We start from the raw sequence: 22,659 nt of genomic DNA, 5'->3' as shown, positions 1-22,659 counted from the left end.
AAAAAACGTAATTATTACCTTTAGAAGTCCGGCGACCTGGCAACGTAGTGTGTTGACCTCGGTAAGGGAGGAATCTCGAGTATAACTGACCAGCATGCGTTTGTGTCCAATTTTCTTGCGGTGCAAATTGGAGACGACCTGCTTTGCGAACTGACGAAAAAATATGATCAGTCGAAAATAATGTAAGTGCTTACAAAAGGGACTTACAAAACAATTAAAACTAACTCATTAAACATTATAAATTTGACCTCTAATAATTGATAGATGGGAAACGGAATTGACCGAGCTTTTTAAAGAAATGTAAACCAAAAATTAAACGATTGCGAAACAAGATAGGCATATTTAATAATTTGTCTATTTCTTTCTTTTAAATGAAACTCTTATTTACAATTATTTTAAGTGTACCTTTGGTGTGATCCTAACACAAGAGAAATCTGATAGAAAAGCTGACTGTTTTAAATTTAAAGAAAAATTTCGTATATCCCACAAAAGAGAACTAATACTTCAGAAAATAAAGTTTTTATTAAACGTATCCGTAAAAATATAGAAACTCAAAATTATAAGAAGTAAAAAGACTTAAAGTTTATGGACTGTATGGATAGCGTTTTAGTTACTTGATTTTAGGTACATAATTATCGAAATAAAAGTTTTCCTGAATAGTTTTCTGTTTTCCAGAACAGAAAAAAGTCAAGGTCTATAAGTCTCTGCCACTTACGATTCCAAAATAAGTATATCTTTTTACCACCAGTACTATTGGACTTGATTATTTGGCCGTAGGACTTCAAAAATATTTAATTTGAATTAGGATTGTCTCTTACATAAAGATCTGGAACAGTGACTTTGGCATAGGAGCTTCCCTCGAAGACAAGGGACACAACAGGCGTAATGGGCTTAAGCTGATTAAGTAGAAAGCTGCGTATATGTGATTCGTCCAGCGAGTAGTCCAAGTTGGTGATCTGCAAAGTAACAGCATCGCTCATCTCCGTAATCTTAGCAAAAGTATGACCTTCCTTATCTCCACCGTCTTCGCCGGATGACCTTTGGATGGTCATCGCGGTTGTTGTAGACCTGGTGCAAGGCAACAATTCATTAGGAGGAATCATGTTCATTTTGATGTTGTGAGAGATGATGCCGGCTTTTGGGCAAGTGGTGCTTTCAACGAACGAATTGTCCACGATTGGAGCTACCGATGCCAATGTGGTCTGTTGCTGCGCACAGTGGCTTGCGGTCTGATAATACGGAACAATCGTTTGATAAGACGCTGGACCTTGTTGGTCTTGGATGTGCGCATGGTTGATCAGGGGAGTACTGGCTATAGGGAAACCAGTTGTTGAAGCAGAGTAGGAACGATTGTTATAGTACGGAATATATCGGTTGCGGCTGTTGAAAGTGGAGTTTGCCGTGGTACGAACATATTGGTACAGATTAAGGTGGCTGGAAAACGATAAGGGTTCAGAAGCATTTTGCACTTGACCGTCGCCTACATATAGGCTGTGGACCTGCGACCCAGTTTTATTAAGGCGTAGTCTTTCTGCGTTTCCTGCTTCCGAAAAGTTGTTAAAGTTCGAGTATAGTGCGGTGGTCGGCGATAGTGTCGATAGCTGTTGATAAGGCATGGGATCCGAATGTTCCATTACATAAAATATGTTTTCGACTTTTCCGTTTCTATCAAACGGCCAGCATCTAGTAGGTAAAAGCAAAAGAAGTAAATAAATATAACTACAGTTTAACATTTAGCTATATAAAAATCATCATATGAAATATATATTTTTAATACTTTAATTAACAAGATAGAACTAAAAAGCGTTCTAACATTCAAAGATGACTAGAATGAAGGTTGAAACACTAAAATATCAAATATAAAATACCTTTTTGCTGAGAATATGTGTGCCAGTTCACAGCAAAACTTGTCTAAATTGTTGGCTAATCCTATGATTTTTGTCTTCTGAATTCCGTCTTCTGAATTCCCAGAATACAATCTGACTATCTCTAATAAACCGTCGTCACGGCCTAAAAAAATATGTACACACTCAAGAAATGTAAGGTCTTGAGCAGCGATCCAAAGAACTCGCGAAGAAGCTACGTAAATCAAAGAAACGGCTGTTACGCTTACTTCTTAACAGGCGATTTCAACGTAGAAAACAAATCAACAAAGAGTAACCCAGCTCTACAGAGTGCCGAAAGAAAGAGGGCGAGCTCTTCATCAACTCCTACATCATTGAGCTAACAAAGCCAAACCTCACCACCGCCGGCTTCAATGGGAGAAGCTCTGCTGGCGCAGCAAAAGCACCACCAATATCCAAACCAACTACCAATATTGCGAATTCTGTGCCAACTGCAGTAGCACAAAATACAGTTGCAGCAAAACCCGTCAGCTTTGATAAGCAACAAACGATCCTGGCCATAAAGACCGGTATGGATCGCCCACTAAATACTGTTGGTAATAAGGCAAATATCAACCTTATCAACAAAAGAAACGCGCAAGCTAAGAGCTCCAATGACAACCCTGTTGTTCTTATTAAAGAAAACTTCTACGAAACCAAAGTTCAAACGAAGTCCGAAGAACACTTTCGAACTGTGTTACAATACCTGGAGGAAAAAAAAAAGAAGTTATACCATACACCTATTAACTAAAAAGCAGCAAGGGACTGCAAGTTGTACTAAAAGGAATCGAACCTGACGTCCCCCCCTGTGAGATTCAAGAAGCCCTTAAAGACAAGGGCTTCTGTGCCAAAAATGTAAGCAACATAAACAGGAACAAAACGCCGCAACCACGCTTCAAGATCGAGCTCTAACCACATAGCGAAGCCCTAAAGAAAAACGAAGTGCACCCTATCTACAAGCTGCTGTTCCTATTGCATGGAACGATCACCATGGAAGAACCACACAAACGCAACGGACCTTTACATTGTACTAACTGAAAGGAGTAGGGACACACCAAGACATACTGCACACTTTGATCAGTCTGCGTAGTCTGCGGAGACTTTCACAACTCCCTAAACTCCTCACAGCAGCCAGGATCTCAACACCAAAACGGAAGGATTTTGGAAATTAAGAAGTTCAAAAGCAACCTGCAAATGTAACAGATGGTTCTGGTCAGTTCGTTCATAATGATACCGAAGCTCGAGAAAGATCACACGATTCCGTCATCTTACAAACCAGAAGGTTTATTATCATGCATATTTTTTTTTTTTTTTTTTTTAACTTATTGCGTTATTTATTGGTTTGGTGCCACCAAGTCATGTCCAGGTGATTTTTTGGGATTAAGATCTTTTATGATAGATGCTATCTCACTTTGGCTGAATGTTACTGGATTTATAGGGGGCAAGCTTTTAGTTACTACAGGGAGGACAAATGAGTTGCTAGCAGGATTTGGTTGGAATACTTTCTGGAGGTGATCGGCGAACGCATTAGCTCTATCTTCGTCGCTGCGTATCCAGCTTCCAGAGGGACCTCGCAGTGGAACGACTGTTTCTGCCGGTGGCTGTATGCTTTTGTGTGCTTTCCACAAAGGGTTCCTTTTGCTGGTGGGCGATAGTTGTTTGATATATAGATGCTGGGCGTTGGCTTCCTCAAGCTTAAGTGCCCTGGTTAGTTTACGTGTTGCTATTTTTAGATGTTCTTTAGCCGTTGGGGATCTATGATTCTGCCATTCTCTTCTTAGTCTTCGTTTTTCAAGTACTAGCTGTTCGATTTCACGATTTGTCTTGCTATGATTTGTCATTTTGTGTGTGTCTGGAGGTGTAGAGGCCTTGGCTGCAGCAACAAGTGTTTCCTCTATCGATTTGACCAGGCGATCAACATCCTCGTCGGTGAATACTGTTTGAGTTGGTTCCATGTGAGTACAAACATATTTCGCGTACCTTGCCCAGTTGGTCCTGTTGCCTGTCAGCCTGTAGGGCCGCTCAGTTATATGTGGTCGGTGCCAGAGAGTAAGTAGAACTGGAGAGTGATCAGATGATAGTTCTGCAAGTGACTCGGCCGTAATATTATTTCTTGGAATCTTTCTTGTTATTGCCAAGTCAATGAGATCCGGTAGCTTATTTGGATCTGCTGGCCAGTATGTAGGCCTACCCGGAGTCACATGATCGAGCTTGTTTCGCGGCTTAATGAGCGCGTTGTAAAGTACAAAACGAGGTGGGCAGTAGACTGCGGCCAGAGTGACGGGGCCGCTGCTGGATTGCATGCTTATGGAAGTGGATTGCAGGTAGTCCATTTCAGTTCTGTTATAAAGGTGGTGTTTGATGCGACTTCTGATAAGTATTCCAGTGCTCCCATGGGCTTTGCCGTCCGGATGGTTTGTGGCGTAGAATAAGTATCCTGGGATATGGAAGTTGTGCTTGTCTGTTAGATGTGTCTCGGAGAGGAGCATGACGTCAATACTTTTTTCGAATAAGAACTGGGCAAGTTCGTTTTTATGCCGTGAAACGCCATTCGCGTTCCACATAGATATTTAAAGTGGAGACATTATATTGATTTGGATGGCAGAAGAAGCTGTATCAGCATATTTTGGTTTCGCATAAGCTCTTGCATTGTGGTTTGCATGAATGTCATAAACTCTTTTAGGGTTTAGGGTTTGCTGGAGTGAGATCATCATCGTTTCAATGCCAGTTGATATATGCTGCGTTTGTTCGTTCAAGGTAGTTATTTTCTGTTCTTCCCGAGTAGAAGTCGACTTTTGTGTTAGCGGATTCACGGATTTAATTCCCGATTTTAAGGCACTAGCGAAGGAAACGCTAGGACTGGTACGATGTGTAGGGGGGGTGCAGTGTAGGACGGGCCCGATTGTGGCGGAGTGTGAGCGATGTGGGTGGTCTGAGCGCGTATTGATTCTCCGCGTTTGTTAAGGCGGTTCTTTAGTTCCTTGTATACTACACAGCCACGCCAGTTCGCTGTGTGACTTTCACCGCACATTTTACAGAGATGTCTTCCTTGTTCTTATGGCAGTTCGCTGTGCTATGAGCTTCACTACAGACTACGCAAATAGATTTCAGCGTACAGTACGCCTTAGTGTGGCCATACTCTTAGCAGTTAGTGCACTGCACTGGGCGATTGCGCTTGTGTGGCTCTTCCACTGTGATACGCCGATGCAGTAAGAGCTGTAACTTGTAGATTGGATGAACTTCATTTTTTTTCAGTGTCTGGCGCTCTGGCTCCAACTCGATTTTGAACATTGGTTGTGGTTCCTTAATTTTGTTTAATATGTTCATGACCATTTTTGCACTAAAGTTCTTTTCCTTGAGCGCTTCTACGATTTCAGTGGTCGAAACAGTTGCCTCAATCCCTTTGAGAACAACCTGTAGGCCCCTTGCTCTTTTTAGTTGGTATGTATAAAAGTTTTTTCCTGCTTCATCCAAGAATTTGGTTAGTAGACGAAGGCTATCCTCGGTTTCAGTTTGAACCTTTGTTTCATTTATGTTCCCTTTTCTTAAGGGTATTACGTAAAATGAGTTTTCTCCTATAAGTGTGGCTATTTTGTTCACTAATGCACTTGAGCTTTTTTCGCGAATGTATATTGGAGGAGGCTTGACCTTCTTAGGTGACTTTGCCGGTTGTATACTTTCATCAGTAGAATTTGCCAGCAGCTCAAATCTGTTGGTGTTTTCTGGCGTTTTGTTAGTGAGCATGTTAGCATTGTCGCGTGTAATTTTTGATTTGTTTTCTGTTTGTTGACTTTTGTAATTTTGAGGGCTAAGTTTTCTTTTTATTGTTATGTAGCGATCCATTCCAGTCTGTATGGTGGACCCGGCGTTCTTGTTTACGTTTTGGCTTGCTGATAGCGCAGCAGAACCGTTAAATTGTGTTTTTGTTTTGATCGCTGGCTCAGTAGGAGCAAATGCTTGCGTCGACGAAATTGAGCGAGCTGACGATACCGTTCCAGTTGTTGTTGTGATTGCAGTTGCAGTGGTTGTTGTTGTCACAGTACTAGTCACCGTAGGTAAGCGTAAAGAAATTTCGCAAGTGTTTGGAGATTGGGGGTTTTGTGACAGTAGTGAGGGAGAGCAAGAACGCGCTCTTTCTTGAGTTGTTGGCAATGGTAAACTTGTCGGGTTATGGGTGATTGACCGCTCGCTGTGATGATGAAAACACGTCTTTACACGTCAGCGACCATACATCGAAAATGAAATATCTAAATTATTAGAAAAATGCCTTCTATCGCGCAATTTACCATATATGGAAGCTTACAACATTATCCCAGCCCATCAATTTGGCTTCAGAGAAAATAATGGAACGCACAGCCTTCTAGCTGCGGTATATTGCAACGCGATATTCCCCCATGAGAAGAGGCTATCTGACTGGAGTAAAAAAAAAAATCGGAAACAATTTTAAACATATAATATTTAATCTTAACAGACTTGCCCTCCACTCTGACTGAATAGCAAGCAGATCCCCCAACTCAACGAAATAACGTATCTAGGTGTCAACCTCGACAGACGTGTATAGACAGGCGAAGACATATCAAATGCAAGAAACTACACCTAAAACGCCAGATCGTCCTTATGTCTGGACCACAACGAGCAAGCTAAGAGCTCCAATGACAACCCTCTACTACTTCACTCTTTAGCCAATCTGAACAAATGGACTTCATACTGCGCGTTCAATCAAAGATCCTACGATCTGTCACTGTGGCACCATGGTATATTTGAAACGAAAACATACACAGGGATCTCGGCATTCACGCAGTAAAAGAAGAAATAGACAAGCAAAAAGCGTCCTTTTAGTGTCTTTGAACGTACCTGTCCAACCCCGCCATAATTTGTGAGAGCCATTTTTACAGCTCTAGTATATATGTATATATATATATCCAGTATATAGGTTATAGTATAAGATTTGATACACTTATTGTTAGTCTGAATTTTGAGAAAATTCAATTAATAAAGGCAAAGTAAAAAAAAGTAAGAAAAAGACAATTTTAACTTTGAATAGCTTGTTGAAATTTGTAGAGTAAGTGTGTTAGTCCATCTTGCAGACTGATTAATTTCCAAATTAGAATATAAGCTTAATCTTTTCGCGAAAATTAAATTTTTAGTTATCAAGAGGAGGCTAATACAATAGCAATAAAAAATCAGCAATCAAACATCTTATCCGCTGAGAGGATATTAAGTTATGGTTTTGATACAAGCACGGACAATCTAAATACAACCAGGCGTACACTGACTACCACTCAGATGAAGACGATTCATCCATATTTTGCAAATCCACATTTTGCAAGGACAGTAACGCCTCTGCGCCTTATAGATTTGTCAGGCAACGAACCATAGTACTCCGTAAAATCTAAAAATGCTATCCGTTACAAATATGAACTCAGGCTTGCCCCATCAAAAGATTTTTGATGTCGGTTAAGGTCGCCCAACCAAAACAAGGGGGATTCGGAGGGACAAATGTTGCTAATACTGCTCGCCGGGCATTCAATTACTTCCAAGTCTTCTTCGATATAACATCCCAATAATTTTTAACATGAGGAAAATAGGTCTGTCATGTAAGGGGTTTACCTGGATAACTACGAACAACTGTTCCATAAGCCGGAGAACTAATTATTGGCAAGACTAACTGACTTGCAATGATAGCGCCCATTTACAAGTTTCTGGATTAATCAAAACAGATTTTTGAAAACACAGATTTCCAGTCGGATGTTTTGGCAAAGAGGCTACAGAATTCAAAAATAAGATTTACAAATCCGACAGAAAGCAAAGTCCAATTTCAAACTTTACAGAAGTGATTTAACTTCGGACCCTATATTATCATCTCTAAACACTTTTTCCGTGAGAAGTCGTAGAATTGTTGTCGTACGAATTAGAACGTGCAGACGAATGTTTTGATAATCCTTATAAAACCACATATTTTGTAACATTGAAGAATATACTAAAGAATATATTAAGTAAAAAAATTCGTTTGAGAGGGGGGTTGCGCTCGCAACAGTGTTCGGTAACCGTAGGATGGTCACGGTACCGCATCGTCCAGGACATACGTTCAATTTGATGCTTCAGGTGACTGGAATACGGCCACCGGGAATTAAATTGTCATACTAACCTACCTATGGAAGAGTGGGAAACAGCACCAATGCGCAGCATCGCAAACGCTCCACCTAGCGACAGTCCGGAGCAATTAGGGGAAATGCTTGGAAAGCTTGTTGACCATGCTACAGTTGACCTGTTGACCTGAGCTACAGAATGGGGCATTCGGAGTTCTAACACAAGAGGACGAGCTGTGATCATACAAAGCTAAGCGAGTCGAGTTTAAGTACGGCATAGCTGCAGCCAAAACGAGTGCATTCAAGGACCTTCTTGCAAGCGTATACGACGGTGCCCGGAAGTTTCATATGACAGCGTGGAGCCCACTACGTCTGTATTGTACCGAAGATTCATGACGCATTTTTATGGCCCGCGATCTGGTATGCTTACCGATTGAGCTTGGGTGCTATTGTTTCAAACCTGCCCTTTCCCACCGAAATGGTCGATAAACGAAACAAGGAGCAGTCCGCTCTGCTGGCGGAAGTTGCTTATGAAGACAGCATCAGAAGACAACGAAAGATGGAGTCAAAATGCTGCGCTGAGGACACCAACAGGATTGACGAAGCGGGCAGTGAATAAGCTGTGTCTCCTACCGCACAGAAATTCTGTTGAAAGTCACGCATCCAACGGGGAAGTATGTCGGGTCACGCAGCCGCCAGCTGATTCCTAAATGTATACCTTGTAAACATGACAACTTTGGAGACAGTTAAACTCTGCTTAACCTCTGCTGTTCGCTCCTCGTGATCTATCACTTCTAAGTGCCAGTCACGTTGGCGGTGTTGTCAGAGGCTTGCGATTCCTTCCAGCTCATCTTGGAACTATCTATATACTAGTTCAAAAAGCAGGTCTACCTTCACGATGTGTCCTCTTGGGATTCACCGTACAATCCCAGTCCAGGATTTTCTCGTCTCTCCACAGTTTAGGATTTTTTCTAGTCCTGCCAGATTAAACTTTTGAATTTCAGAATTTCGTTATTTTCCCTACTTTGTGATTGATGAACTAATTTATAAGAGTTGAATTTCCACGTAAACGACTTCATATATGACATTCGTTTATTGTCGAACTGTAATTTCTACCAACGAGAGAATCTTCAAAGTCTTATGATATCCAAAAGCAGAATGTACGTATAAACTAGTGCATTATTATTTTTATGAAATTATTTGCTATTATTATACCAGGGTGTATTTTCTGTTTGGTTGATAAATGTATAGTTCGAAGAATTTCTTCACAAGGTGTGGGAAAGTCATTATGGCCATTGCACAGGAGCATTTCTGGAAATAACGTTGTTACCGAACACATCGACGAATAAGTCGGTGGTTTGACGGACTGTGTGGCACCGTTTTGCTGAAACCAAATGTCTTCTAGACCATTCTCTTTTGTTTGGAAACAAAAGTTCGTCAAGCATGGCTCGGTAGGGGTTGCCGTTGACGGTAACATTCATTCCTTCGGCGTCTTTGAAATACGGACCTATGATACCGCCAGTCCATAAACCGCACCAAAATGTGCATTTCGCTAAGTGGCATGCTAGTGGATTAGTGTCGGGCGAAGTAAACGGTGCACTTTCACAAACGACCTCTGATTTTGGAAATAAAATTCAAATAAATTTTTATATTTCTCAGTGTTTTTTCAGCAGCTTGCTTTTCTATAGAAAAAAAATCTAGTATCCCTAAATATTTTAAATACACCAGTTGCTGAAATTGAAAAATATTCGGTACTTAAATTTTAATATATACAATCAAAAATTTTATTTCCACAAGAAATAATTCAACCATAGTAGGATGGTCTCTAAAAGTAACCCCGCCTTTTTTTCTTTTATGGTTCATCCATTTAAAAATAATTCTGGGATAGGAAACTCTCGCGGAATTGCTAATTGCTCTTCCGAAATTATTTAAAAAATTTATCGCTAGTCAATTGCAACACAAAATCGGTCGCTTATTTTGCAACGTTTTACCACGTGCGGATATACTACTATTAAGGGTATATATAGTTACAAATAAACAGCTACAACAAATTGCCTTGAATCTATTAAATAAACCGTTTCGTATACAAACTTAGTCCAACGCTGAAATCAGAGTTTTTCCAAATAAAAAGACGGTCAAAGTATCGAGATCGATTTTTGTTTTTTATTGTATGATGCTCAGCATAAGAAGCCTTTGTGCTTAAGAAATATGTTAGTGTATTTTGGGAGAGCATTGCTCCTTCGATTCTTAAGTTGAGGAGAAGCCTCAGAGAGAGCAATCAAAACTGCTTAGGTTAGGCTTTGGGATTTGTTTACATGAATGGCTAAGTGCCGTTGCCAAAGAATTTGTTTATCGTTGCCAAAGAATTCGTTTATCAAAACGCATACTAAGCAGATGGCATACAGTACGGGAACCAATTAAGTGCTTTATTGTTCATTGAATTAATGAAATTTGCCGGTTTGGGTGGCGCAAATACGTCACTATGTACATATGTATGTCCCACTATATTATACGTGACATAATGGGCGACGCGAGCGTCGCAAGAAGTTTGGGTGAAAAGAGAAACATAAAGGTAAAGACGAAAATTGTATTGAGTGTGTTGAGTATTATGGTTTCTTTTTTGCAAGCCTTCGTCTGCATTGTCTTTTTTCTACCTGCTGCACCATTTTCGTCATTTATCTTAAATGTATTTATTTTTTGCATTCATAGAAAACTTTTCTTTTTAAATTATTTATTGCTTCATTGTAAATTACTTATTTTAACATATATTATATAATTATAATAATATTAATTAATTAATTATATTCATTTATTAGTTAATTATATTAATTATTATTATTAAATATTTATTATTATGATTAGACAAAGACAAATTCACTGAACTTGTAAGAGACAACCAATAACACCATGGGTGCTTAAAAATCTCAAGTGAATCTTGTGTGTTTTGTCCAACTCTATGGATTTATAAAGTATATATATTCTTGATCAGGATCAATAGCCGAGTCGATCCCACTCTGTCCGTCTGTTTGTCCGTCCGAATGCACGTCGAGATCACAAGAACTATAAAAGCTAGGAGGTTGAGATTCAGCATACAGATTCTAGAGCCATATACGAAGTGCATGTTTGTTGACCCATGCTGCCACGACCACAAACCGCCCAGAACTGCCACGAAAACACTTTAAAAATTGTTTTCGATATTTTTTCATATTCTTTTGCCACGCCCACGCTTTTGAAAATGCTTTGATATTTTTTCGTATTTTTATAAGTGTGGGCGTGGCCGTTTTTAGCGGTTTGTGGGCGTTAGAGTGGCCGTGGCAACATGGGTCAACAAACTTGCGCTGCGTCTTTCACAGACGAACTGACGGACAGACGGGCATGGCTAGATCGACTCGGCTTTTGATCCTGATCAAGAATATACAGTCGGAAACGCTTCCTTCTGCCTGTTACACACTTTTCAACGAAGTTTTTTTCGTATTTTTTTTCATTTTACTCTACGAGTAACGGCTATAATAAAACTCTTCAATTTTTTACATGTGTGGCCGTGATCGGTTGGGGCAGTTTTGTGGTTAGATTGTGCACGGCAACATCAGTTAAGAAAAATAGAGAAAAATATGTTTTGTTTTAACAAACATGAAAAAATCGAATATTTTATTCCAAAGTACGGTTTATTGAAGAAATTGTAACGAACTGATTTTGTTGATGTGCTCGTTGTGTGCTCGTCCCACCAAATTTAAATTTGATATTAAACGTCATCACCCGTTTACCAGAAATAACACTTTGCAGTTCTTGTTACGTTGATCTTTATCTCTTGTTGCACATTAAGTGAATTGTCCGTTGTGGGTGATAGTTGTTTCCCCCGCTACCACGCGTGATCGTTGGCGAGAAGATGACCTGTTGGGCTCATTCCTCTGGTTATGATCACAGCTAGGTGATTTGCGAAAAATAACTGTACATTCGAAGATTTTAGAAATTTTTTTGGCAATCAGACGTGTTTTCGGTTGGTCATTGAATTAGACGCTGCTTTAATTTCTTCGTATTGCGTGGACAAGTGTCAACTTTCGTATTCAAAAAAATATAAACAAATAAAGTGTAATCCAGTAACAATTGAAGAAAAAATGGGAAAAGCTGCTGTTATGGAACGTCTCTTCACTCGCAAGAACTGTCCAATCGGAACATTGTCAAACAAATAAATCACAGCTCCAGAACTGTTGACAGATATTTGAAAGATCCAAAGTTATATGGAAATAACTTCAAAGGCGAAAAAATACCCTATCAAAACAAACAATCAGTGCGCCAAAATTGTTTGAATTGCTTCGAATTCGACTAACTCTCCTGCTAAGATCAACGAATTGGCCGGAGTAAAGGAGCCTTTTAACTATTCAACGTACTATCAGAAATGCAGAACACCTGAAGCTTCTAAAAATAAAAAAAAGGCCCATTGAGTGCAATAGGCAAGAAAATGCGGCTTCTATTCGCGAAAGAATACATTACGTGGACTGTCCAATTTGACACTCGACTAAATTATGTCTTTACTAATGAAAAACGTTTTAATTTAGATGGTCCTGATGGATTTCAATATTATTATCACGATATGCGGAAATCTAAAATAATATATATGTAAGATTGTTTATTATTATTGTTTATTATTAATTTAATTATTAGTTTAATTCTAAATGCGGTAATTATATAAAGTATTCTTAGTTTGTGACCGAACGACTGCTGCTGAGAACTCGACTGACTGCAACGCTGACTTCCACTCCACTCCCTGCTGCCTTGCGATCGTTCCTTCGATGACTGATTGTCGATAACTTCGATTTCCGACAATCATGTTGCTGCTCAACAGCGCTGCCAACCGGGTTGTTGCCAGCCTTCAGCCTTACTCCATGTTACATTCGGCCCTCCTGATCCTCATCATCCGACCCGGATGACAATAGGTCTGCATTTTCGGCTATGTACTTTTTCTGCTCCAAAAGCAGACTGGGTGAAAACTGCCTTCGAACTTCTGCAATAAAACGGCTCCTAACCCGTCCTTAGAGGCATCTGTATGAAGTTCGGTTTCTGCTTCTCGTGAGTAGATCCTCAATACTGGTTCGTTTACCAGAATCTCTTTCAGCTTATTCACCGACTGCTGCTCTACTGGTCCAATGTTGAAAATGGCATCTTTTTTTAATAGGTCCGTCAGTGGTCTCGCAATTTGGGCGTATCCAGGTATGAATTTTCTGAAGAATCCTGTGAGACCCAGAAATCCTTGAACGGCTTTTACATTCTGAGGTGTTCCAAAGGAATTCACTGCTGATGTTTTCTCTTTTCCAGGGCATATTTGTCCACCTTCGATAATATGTCCCAGGAAATGAATTCGCCTCTGCATAAAGTTGCACTTCTTCCATTTTATTTTTAGACCAAATTCTGCAGCTCTCTTAAGTACCATTTCCGTCTTTTCCATGCATTCTTCTGGGGTAGCGGCATATACAATTATGTCATCCATATATAGCTGCATTATATTGGAATTGATTAGTTCTTGAAAAATAAATTGAACGAACCGTATAAACGCTGCTGGGGAATTCTTAAAACCAAAGGGCGCTTTGTTAAACTCGAATAAGCCTTCTCGGGTAACAAATGCTGTGTACGGCTTGCTGGCTTCTTCTACGGCCACATGAAAAAATCCGTTCTGTAAGTCCATGGTTGTAAACCATTTGGCACTCTGCAGTTTTTCAAGCACCTCCTCCATTATGGGTACCGGAAAACAATCCATCAGAACCATGGTGTTCAATTTTCTATAGTCCACGCAAACGCGTAGGGTACCATCCTTTTTCTTGACAACGACTATGCGACTGGCAACATTTGATGTAGATTTACGGACGATTGACTGCTCGACCCATTCCTCTACCTGCTTCTTTACAGCTATAGGTCAAGAAAAGTATAGCCTTCTGCACTACAGATAAGACAAAACTTGCTGATAAAATCGTGTCCCACTATTCCATCGCAACTGAATTTAGAATCGTGGACGACTAAAACGTTGTGGCTTGCTTCCACCTGGTCGGTCTTGATTAATGCTCTGAAGCATCCAATCGGCTGTGTTGAGGCATTTCCCAAACCTCGCAATACTGTTGCAGTGCGGTTTAAATCAACATCTTTCATCTTCTTGAATATAGCTTCTTTAATTATGGTCACATCTGATCCTGTGTCCACCAGACAGTTGATGATAATCCCATTTATGATTACTGGCTTTGTTCGTGCACTATCAACGTGAATGCGCATGCTGTTTACTTTTTCCGGACACTTGCTTGAGATATGGCCCTCTTGATTACAGCTGAAACATTTGGTAGGAAGTGTACAATCCTTTCGTTTGTGTTCCCTCGAACCACAGTTGAAGCAGTGATCTGCTTTTACACCTTGTGTAATTTGCTTTGGTTTTGGTTGAATATTGTCAACAATATTCAGACTCTCGTAGATTTCGAATTCTTGCTTTAATTCCTTAAGAGTTTTACAACGGAGCATAGCACCCTTATACTCCTTTTTAATGTCGAGGCCGTTTACGATATGAGTTATCAAAGCAACTGTTTCAACTTCACCTAAGGCTGCTATTTTCTTCATTTGTAACAAATAGTCGTGTAGAGTTTCCTCCCTCTTCTTCTTCCTGTCTTGCAACTTTTTGTGAATAACGGCGCTATTATAGCTGCCTGAAAATTCTTCAATTAGTAACTCTTTGAGTTCAGTGTATCCACTGACACATTCAGATTCTAAGAAAAGTTCTGCTGATCCAATCATCTTACTTCTGGCTTGAACATATTTTTGTTTCTCCGAAAGTTCATATGCCTCGGCATTTTTCTCAAAAATTTCAAACCATTTTTTAATAGGAATTGATTTGCCATCACAGTCACTTACAACTTTTTCAAATTTTTCTGCAGCGATAATTACTTGCCCCTCTTGTTTAGATTTTGCCAACATGCTCTGGGTTAGAGTATTCATCATTTGTTCAAATTTCTCTTCGACTTTAGCACTAGCGTCTTTATTCTGCTTCTTTGCCTCTGCTTCTCCTACAGGCGCCAACTTTTGATCTTCTTCGTTCATTTTTTCTTTTCTGCTTTCGTCCTCGCTTTCGTTCTCTAGAATTGCTTGTATTTGGTCGGTGTTAAGTTTTTTATTTGTAGGTGGTGTACGTGTGAACATTCCGCGACAAGGCACTAACACCAGCAAACAACGACAATGTTCTAACGGCGCGACGGTAGTCGATTTTGCAGACGGCGCCACCGGTTAAAAGACAAATTTTGATTTTCGTTAGAAACGAATTTCACCACCTTTGCAATTTAATTGTTTTAAATTCCACAACAGCAAAACGACTTGAGTCTGTATGAGTTCAACCGATTTTTTCAACTTTCAATGCAGTAGACGTAGCCATAACTTTACAACTTTAAAGACTAAATCCACGCACACGACAATTTCAACTTTATCAGTTCTCTCTAGCAGCTTTCCCGACTTTTACCGACTTGTGTTCAAACAAAATCTGTACAACTGATTTTTCCAACTTTAAATGCAATAGATATAGCCACAACTTTACAACTTTTAAAGACTATACCCACGCACACAACAATGTCTTTTTTCTTTAAACAACTGCACCTTCATATAACCGATTTAGGACTGGACGAGCCCCCATGTAAGATTGTTTATTATTATTGTTTATTATTAATTTAATTATTAGTTTAATTCTAAATGCGGTAATTATATAAAGTATTCTTAGTTTGTGACCGAACGACTGCTGCTGAGAACTCGACTGACTGCAACGCTGACTTCCACTCCACTCCCTGCTGCCTTGCGATCGTTCCTTCGATGACTGATTGTCGATAACTTCGATTTCCGACAATCATGTTGCTGCTCAACAGCGCTGCCAACCGGGTTGTTGCCAGCCTTCAGCCTTACTCCATGTTACATATATTATTATATTATATAGTATAATATCTATATTTAAGTCGCCACCTTAGCGGAGAAGAGGAATAATGATGTGGGGTGCTTTATGATACAATTGACTTAATTTTTATCGATCAAAAGATGAATGGCGATCGCTTGAAAACATTGTTGGGGTCCGAATTTCTGAAATTAAACGATCTTTTTGGACCAATTCCTTGTATTTTTCAACAAGACAATACTCCTATTCATAATTCTCAAGTAGTAAAGTCTTTTATTTCAAGTCAAAACGTTAATATCATGACCTCGCCACCATATGCTCCAGATCTTAACGTTATTGAACATGTTTGGGGCGTGCTATCACGGAAGGTATGCGAAGGAAGAAAGCAATACGAAGATAAGGAAACATTAGCAGAGCTATTAAGCGTGCTTGGAGCGAGATTTCCTTGAGCTATGTAGATTCCTTGTACCAGTCTATGCAGGACCGGATTTACGAAGTTATTACTAACAAGGGAGGCAGTATTCATTGCTAACTCATAATTTAACTTAAAATCCAAATACTTATATAAAAATAAAAAAATCAAAGTAGTAGTTTTAAGAAAATGTTTGAAAAACACAATTTTGTTAAATTTTTATAATCAATTGTATAATATATTTAAAGTATTATTAAATAAGATATTATTTTGCATGTTAACTTATTTTCTGTCGTAATTTATTAAATACATAAATAGCAAAGTTGTATGCAACTAAGCGTGCGTCTAACCTAAGACCAGCAGGGTAAACCCGTATAATCATTTCATTGAAAATATTTATAAGTTTAGTAAGGATGTATTCTATTGACTCTGCTACTATTACTCTCTCTACACAATTTTGGGTTTCTTTCATTTAGCCTTACGTTGTGTTTATTCCATTATGTGAAAGTTGTTCTTTATATAGCAAGTAGGCGTGTGTAAGCATGTTCTTAAGTCTAAGGCACTTCTGGATATATTCTCTTTTCACACTTTTTGTACTCAACTGTATTCGCTGGCGCTAGGTGGAAACAGAATCTTCCGGAAATATTAGCGATGGCAAAGTGGTCACACGTGACAGCTGTCAAAGCTATCGATTAACGCTTTTAACGCTTTTTTTATGAACATTATCAGTGTTTAAAATTCAAATGTTGATCGATATCGGTGTAAGTCCAGGATAGTTACTAGACAAAATCTGACAGAACTAATGTGGTAAATACTAAACTTAAGCTGAGTTAGACATTTTAACCATTCTAATAGCTTTACAGTCGCTACAGGCTCCGCTACATATTCCTTTATGTCTCCAGTCACCGTGTCCAAAGTTCACGGCATGGTACCTTTGCCCTAATTAGTGCCGCCTCACATGAACTTGTGTATATAGAGCTAATTGTTTCTTTTTTTTTTCCTGGCCACCTTATTAATTTTGTTAGGGGTTTGATCCGATCTAATGTGAAGGGAAGGTTTTTTTGTATACGAGCGAGACCCACGTTCACACCTCCCGCCCAACCGACTAAGGGGCGCTGAAGTCTATCGTAACGCTCGATTCGCGAGAAATACACGCGATAGAGAATAGAGTACATAAACGAGCAAATATTTTTAATTATTAGTAAGATCTAGACCACGAACACTCCTGGCCTTATTGATAAGTTTAAGATCCAGAAGAAGACAAAGGCTCCAACCAATGTTATTCTGTCAAAACAGCACCTACTTAGAGTGTAATTCGCAAGAATTGGGCTGACAAGACAAAGTGTCATAACTTTATACTTAATATTAATAGCTACAAAAGGTTAGTAGCTGTTGATCTGCGTTTCATAAAACCATGCTAACATGGTGAAATAATTTATCTACAAAGGTGCTCCAAATGAGGAGTGATAACATTTTCAAAAAGCGTAAGGATCTCCGACAACTTAGAGATTCCTTTGTATTTGCTTGCATGCAATTTGTTACCTTTTTAATGGATAGGGAACACAAAGGACTCCTTCCATATATCGAGTAACTGTGAAGATTCCAGAGCTAAGGTAAACAGTTTTGGTAGAGGCTTACGAACAAAAAATTAGCAATGAGCTTTCGTTTAGAGTGCGACAAAATATTAGATTCGACTTTGATACCGCGTAAGAGTATGGCTGTTCGGAATGAGGTAAGGGCCAGCTTGGGCCGGTATTGCGGACTCAATATTCATTTGTGGTGGTAAACTAATCGGTTGAGAAACCAGTGCAGACAAATCGGAATCTCTAGCGATCCCAAGCTGGAATCCCTCCACAACAGATTGATCGGATTGCTCCGAATCTTTTTAGCTGCCGATATTAGAAACATTTGAGGAATTGCTACGATGTACATCTGATCAGCTGTGGAGTCATATTGATCACTTGTCAGAAGCTGCGGAGCGTTCCCCTTAGACAGCCCACCACAAGCTGCTTTCTTGCGCTCTGGAACGCGAAGAGGAAATCGTCAGCTCGACAAAAACTATCTCTAGACACGCAGACAACATTAGTTTCCATATTTTTTCTATTTGGACCACTGCACAGTGGTTCCCATTGTATGGGGAAAGCGGCCAAAAATACTTTTAGTTGAGGTAGACACTTGAAACTTAGCACAAAATTTTCTTATTTTTGTAGCAAATTTTATGAAAAAATCAGCTTGATCGGACCACTATATCATATAGCTGTCCTACGAACGATTAAAATTAAGTGTTAGTATGGAAAACTTTTTTTTTTCAATTATTTTGCAACGAAAACTTGGAATTCTACATAAGAAATTGGTATATATATATATGGCTATATCATATAGGTGCTATAGGAACAATCAGTCGAAAATCGTGATTTTGTTTGAAAAATTATTTTGTTGCAAACAATATAGTATGAAAAATTTCCAATCATTTAATAATAACAACCACAAAATAACTTTGTAGGCTTTATACATTGATATACTTACATTTTAATTATTCAAATTTCAAAAAAATATATAATATATAATATATAATACATTTATATGTTCATATGTACACGGTGAAACAATATATATATATATATAATATATAATATAAATCTGATTTTAAAAGCTCTAACTTGGGTTTGCTCAATAGAAGTCTGTTCAAAAGGTCCGTATTTGTCAGTACTCTTGATATTTTTCGCATATGTCTTATTCTAAACAATTTTATGTCCTTATATTTTGCCTCAGCAGCTTCTTCGGAAAGGTATCCAATGTGCATGTGCATGTAATAAAACCTTGTGCACTGAAGGGGGAGGTGGTACCAAGGATATTTCTCAATCAGAAATTTCGCGGTGTCTAGAGCATAGTCTCTGAATTTTGACGGACTTATGTTGTAGCCCGATGACATGGCTGCTCCTGGGCCCCTGTCGGCACTTGAATTAAACTTTTTCTTAATTTTAAAATGTTAATAAACAATGCACAAAAAAAATTATTAAGTTAAGTGGAAATGGACATAACGAAAACTCCAACGAAAGATAGCAAACATAAACAAAGACCATCTGCAACTATATACTAAACACAACACTAATTTACGAAAAACACAGAACGTCATACATATAATTTTTGTTTTAAAAATATACTAAATACCATTATTTATTATACGAATGCCTTCCATTGCCGAGTAATGTCGAGTAGCATTTTTCGATGCTATTCTTGATGCGGAGCAAAACAAAAAAATTAATAAATTTGAATAGCTATACCAATTATGAGAAAGCAATGATACATTTAAAGTCAAAATTTGGACTTTGATTTTTTATTTTTGGCCTATGGGGGGAACCACTGTGCACTGTGTAAAAACGCAAAATATATCTTATAAGCGAGCTATTATAGCTGTCGCACGCTTAGAACGTTGAATTTTGCGTGGGAGAGCGAGAGAGCATACAAAACCAAATTTAAACAGGCAACGAGTCGAGAGAGTAAACAAAGCACACAGACAGAAAAGAAATTTAATCAAGAGAGATTCATTCGCATATGTAGAGGATGGCCATATGAACACAACTAACCACCGCACTGAAGACGACAATGCACCCCGCACCAAACGAAAGCGAAAGAAGAGAATATATAATCGAAAAATCAAATGGAAGCTCAACGAAAACGAAATTCACCACCTGGTTTCAGTATGGAAAAAAGATTAAAGGCATTGGTGAACAAAATTACGTTTACCTACTTAAAAGCGGCAATGGCTTTCAAGTTTTCCTGAAAGGTATAGAACCTATAGAACACTCATCTACGTCGACCTAGAACCAGAAACTTGAATCTTAGAAGCCTCACAAGAGAAGTTCATCCGATCAAATACAAATGCTCTCCATTCCATAAGAACCAGCAATGTCTGATCTAACGCGGGACATATGAACGGCCCCAAACTCACAGATTTCCTAACCCAGTTTTCAGGCTTTTGGCCGCGCATTAACCAGCTCACAATAGATCCTCTAGTCACTTTTAGTGAAGTGAGGGCAAAACATTTTGAATCAATAACAGGTGGAGGTTCCTAAAAAGGGCGGAGTGGCCTTCAAGTGGCACGCCGCTACGAAGACATTGAACACATCAGACTTTGGGAAAAAGTTTTCATCAAATTAATAGAAATTTACAAGAGTAATAAAAATATGAAAAAAGAATTTTTTTTTTGGCAAATCGATAGAAATTTACGAGACTAATGTAATCATGTAAAAATATCAAAACATTTTTCAAACGTGTTTTTCAATATTGGTCAATAAAATTGCGATGTGTCTATGTCTCTAGAATTTGTTATTGTCTCGTTGTCTGTCTGTTAATCTGAACTCTTGCTTTTATAAGTTCTGAGATCATACGGACGAACAGACAGACTGACAGGGTCATATCGACTTGGCTATTGATCCTGATCGAGAATGATCTTAGAATATACAAATACTTTATATTGCTGAAAACGCTTCCTTCTACCTGTTGCATACTCTTCTAAGAATATGGAATGCCTTTTCACTCCACGAGTAAAGGGGATAAAATGTCGCCAGGCTGTGACTTAAATCCATAAATGCTAATTAAGCTCCCATACAGGGCAAATAATGTAATTTGAAAACTCTTTAAAGGATCATACAACCTAGCTACTTCTCAAAGAAGTGGAAACAATCGATAAACATAATGACACCGAAGCCATGCAAAAATAAGAGAGTCACTGGGACGCATTGATACAATATTCACAAAGACCTTAGTATCCTACTCGTAACACGTTAAATATCCAAATAAAAAGCTACTTACCTCACCAATCTAAATATAATTCTGAACCATCTGGAGTCTTATGATTATTAGAGCCTCAGCTTAATGAAAACATGACTTTTCAGTCAAACTCATCACCATGATATTGTCTTCTTTTTTATTAAAATGTTAAGTTAAATTGTTATGAACTTCTGTTAACATGCTCATAATCGAACTAATCGAACCAGCACATTGTTTTCTGCATGCGGCCGGGAAAATGCTACCCAGGCTCCAGAGGAACCATAGGGAGCCGTGTGTGAAGATTTACGACCAGATACGTTGTGCCCAAGGTCATGATAACGCATAACGAAAGTGGGGGTCAGGCTCAAGGCTCAGGGTTCCATATAACCCACAAGAATCCAAGAGAAAAGTCCAACAGGACCGTCAAAAACAATGATCTCGCAATTGACGGTGAATACGAATGTGGCGGGGACTATTGGACACTCTCCGGCATTCATCACGCAGGGAAGGGAGCCAAGGCTACCGAAAGCGTTGTTTGACGAGCAGACGACCGGGACACCGACACCGATAAACTTGGTGGCAAGAATAAATAATTTTTTAATCGTCTTGAAGACCACTACACCATCCGCCTCTTCATCTTCCTCTTCTTCAAAAACTAGCATTTATTCTTACTATTTAATGTCCAAATGCTACAGACTTGCGTCTGCGGCACAATATGGTCCCCAGAAGAAAAGTCGAATATCCTTCTCCCTATAGCATAACATGACTTTATAGATGGCTTGCTGGACTTATCTTAACTGTCGACAGTTGGATCTATGTCTTGTAACAAGTCCGGAAAGTGTGTTCCTGTCCAGGCTAGCACCTCTTACTCAACCTGAAGATCCATATCATCTTACTTTCGAGGTGACGACAATCCAAATAGGAACCGTATTAAAAGTAAAATCACAGAAGTCAACCAAGCGAATTCACTGTTTTCGCGAGGCAAATTTTCGGATGCCACTAATATGTTTAATACCGCAATTAAATCATTTTTTGACTCTTGTGTTCCGATGTACTATCCGTCAATCTCTAAACATCCTTGGTTTAATAAAGAGTTGACACACCTAAGAAATGTCAAGTCCAGACTTTATACAAAATTTAAAAATACCGGTTCTCAGTCCATCCTTTCTAAATATGTAAGCGCTCGGTTAAACTTTACCGTGCTTAATGCTCAGTGTTACAGGAATTATTGAAACCGTTGTAAGTTCCAGTTCGCACAGGATCCGAAACAGTTTTATAATTTCCTTAACACTAAGCAAAAACAAGTTCTTACCCTTCCTCGCTATTTTGAAAACACTAACAAGTTTTTTCAAGCAAAATTTTCTACTTTACCTTATTCCCAACAGCCATACACTTATGCCGTATCTAAGTCGAATCTAATATTCTGCCCCACTATAAACGAAAGCTCACTGCTTAACGATCTTCAGCGTGTTAAGCTGGTCTATTCGCCAGGTCCCGATGGAATCCTTGGCTGTGTGCTCAGATTCTGTGCGGAAGCCTTGTGCAAGCCTCTACTGAAACTGTTTACCTTATCTCATCTCTGGAATCTTCACAATTCCC

General features: G+C 38.9%; 2 protein-coding genes across 3 annotated transcripts in view; both read right to left on the bottom strand.

Annotated features, from left to right (window-relative positions):
- Positions 1-22,659, bottom strand: part of LOC117136142 — an 85,789-nt gene that overhangs the window by 3,443 nt on the left and 59,687 nt on the right. For both annotated transcript variants that reach the window (XM_033296862.1, XM_033296852.1), the window contains exons 2-3: positions 819-1,683; positions 19-150 (exon numbers count right to left, since the gene is read on the bottom strand). In XM_033296862.1, the coding sequence (XP_033152753.1) occupies positions 19-150; positions 819-1,634 (948 nt within the window). In that variant the 5' untranslated portion in view covers positions 1,635-1,683. The remainder of the gene's footprint in view (positions 1-18; positions 151-818; positions 1,684-22,659) is intronic.
- Positions 13,835-15,706, bottom strand: LOC117136152. The gene has a single exon (XM_033296874.1). The coding sequence runs from the start codon at positions 15,140-15,142 to the stop codon at positions 13,874-13,876; it is 1,269 nt and encodes a 422-aa protein (XP_033152765.1). The 5' UTR covers positions 15,143-15,706; the 3' UTR covers positions 13,835-13,873.

This window comes from Drosophila mauritiana, chromosome 2L (assembly GCF_004382145.1).
Source record: "Drosophila mauritiana strain mau12 chromosome 2L, ASM438214v1, whole genome shotgun sequence".
NCBI lineage: Eukaryota > Metazoa > Arthropoda > Insecta > Diptera > Drosophilidae > Drosophila > Drosophila mauritiana.
Note: the sequence above shows the minus strand (reverse complement) of the source record. Positions and strands in the feature narration are given on the sequence as shown.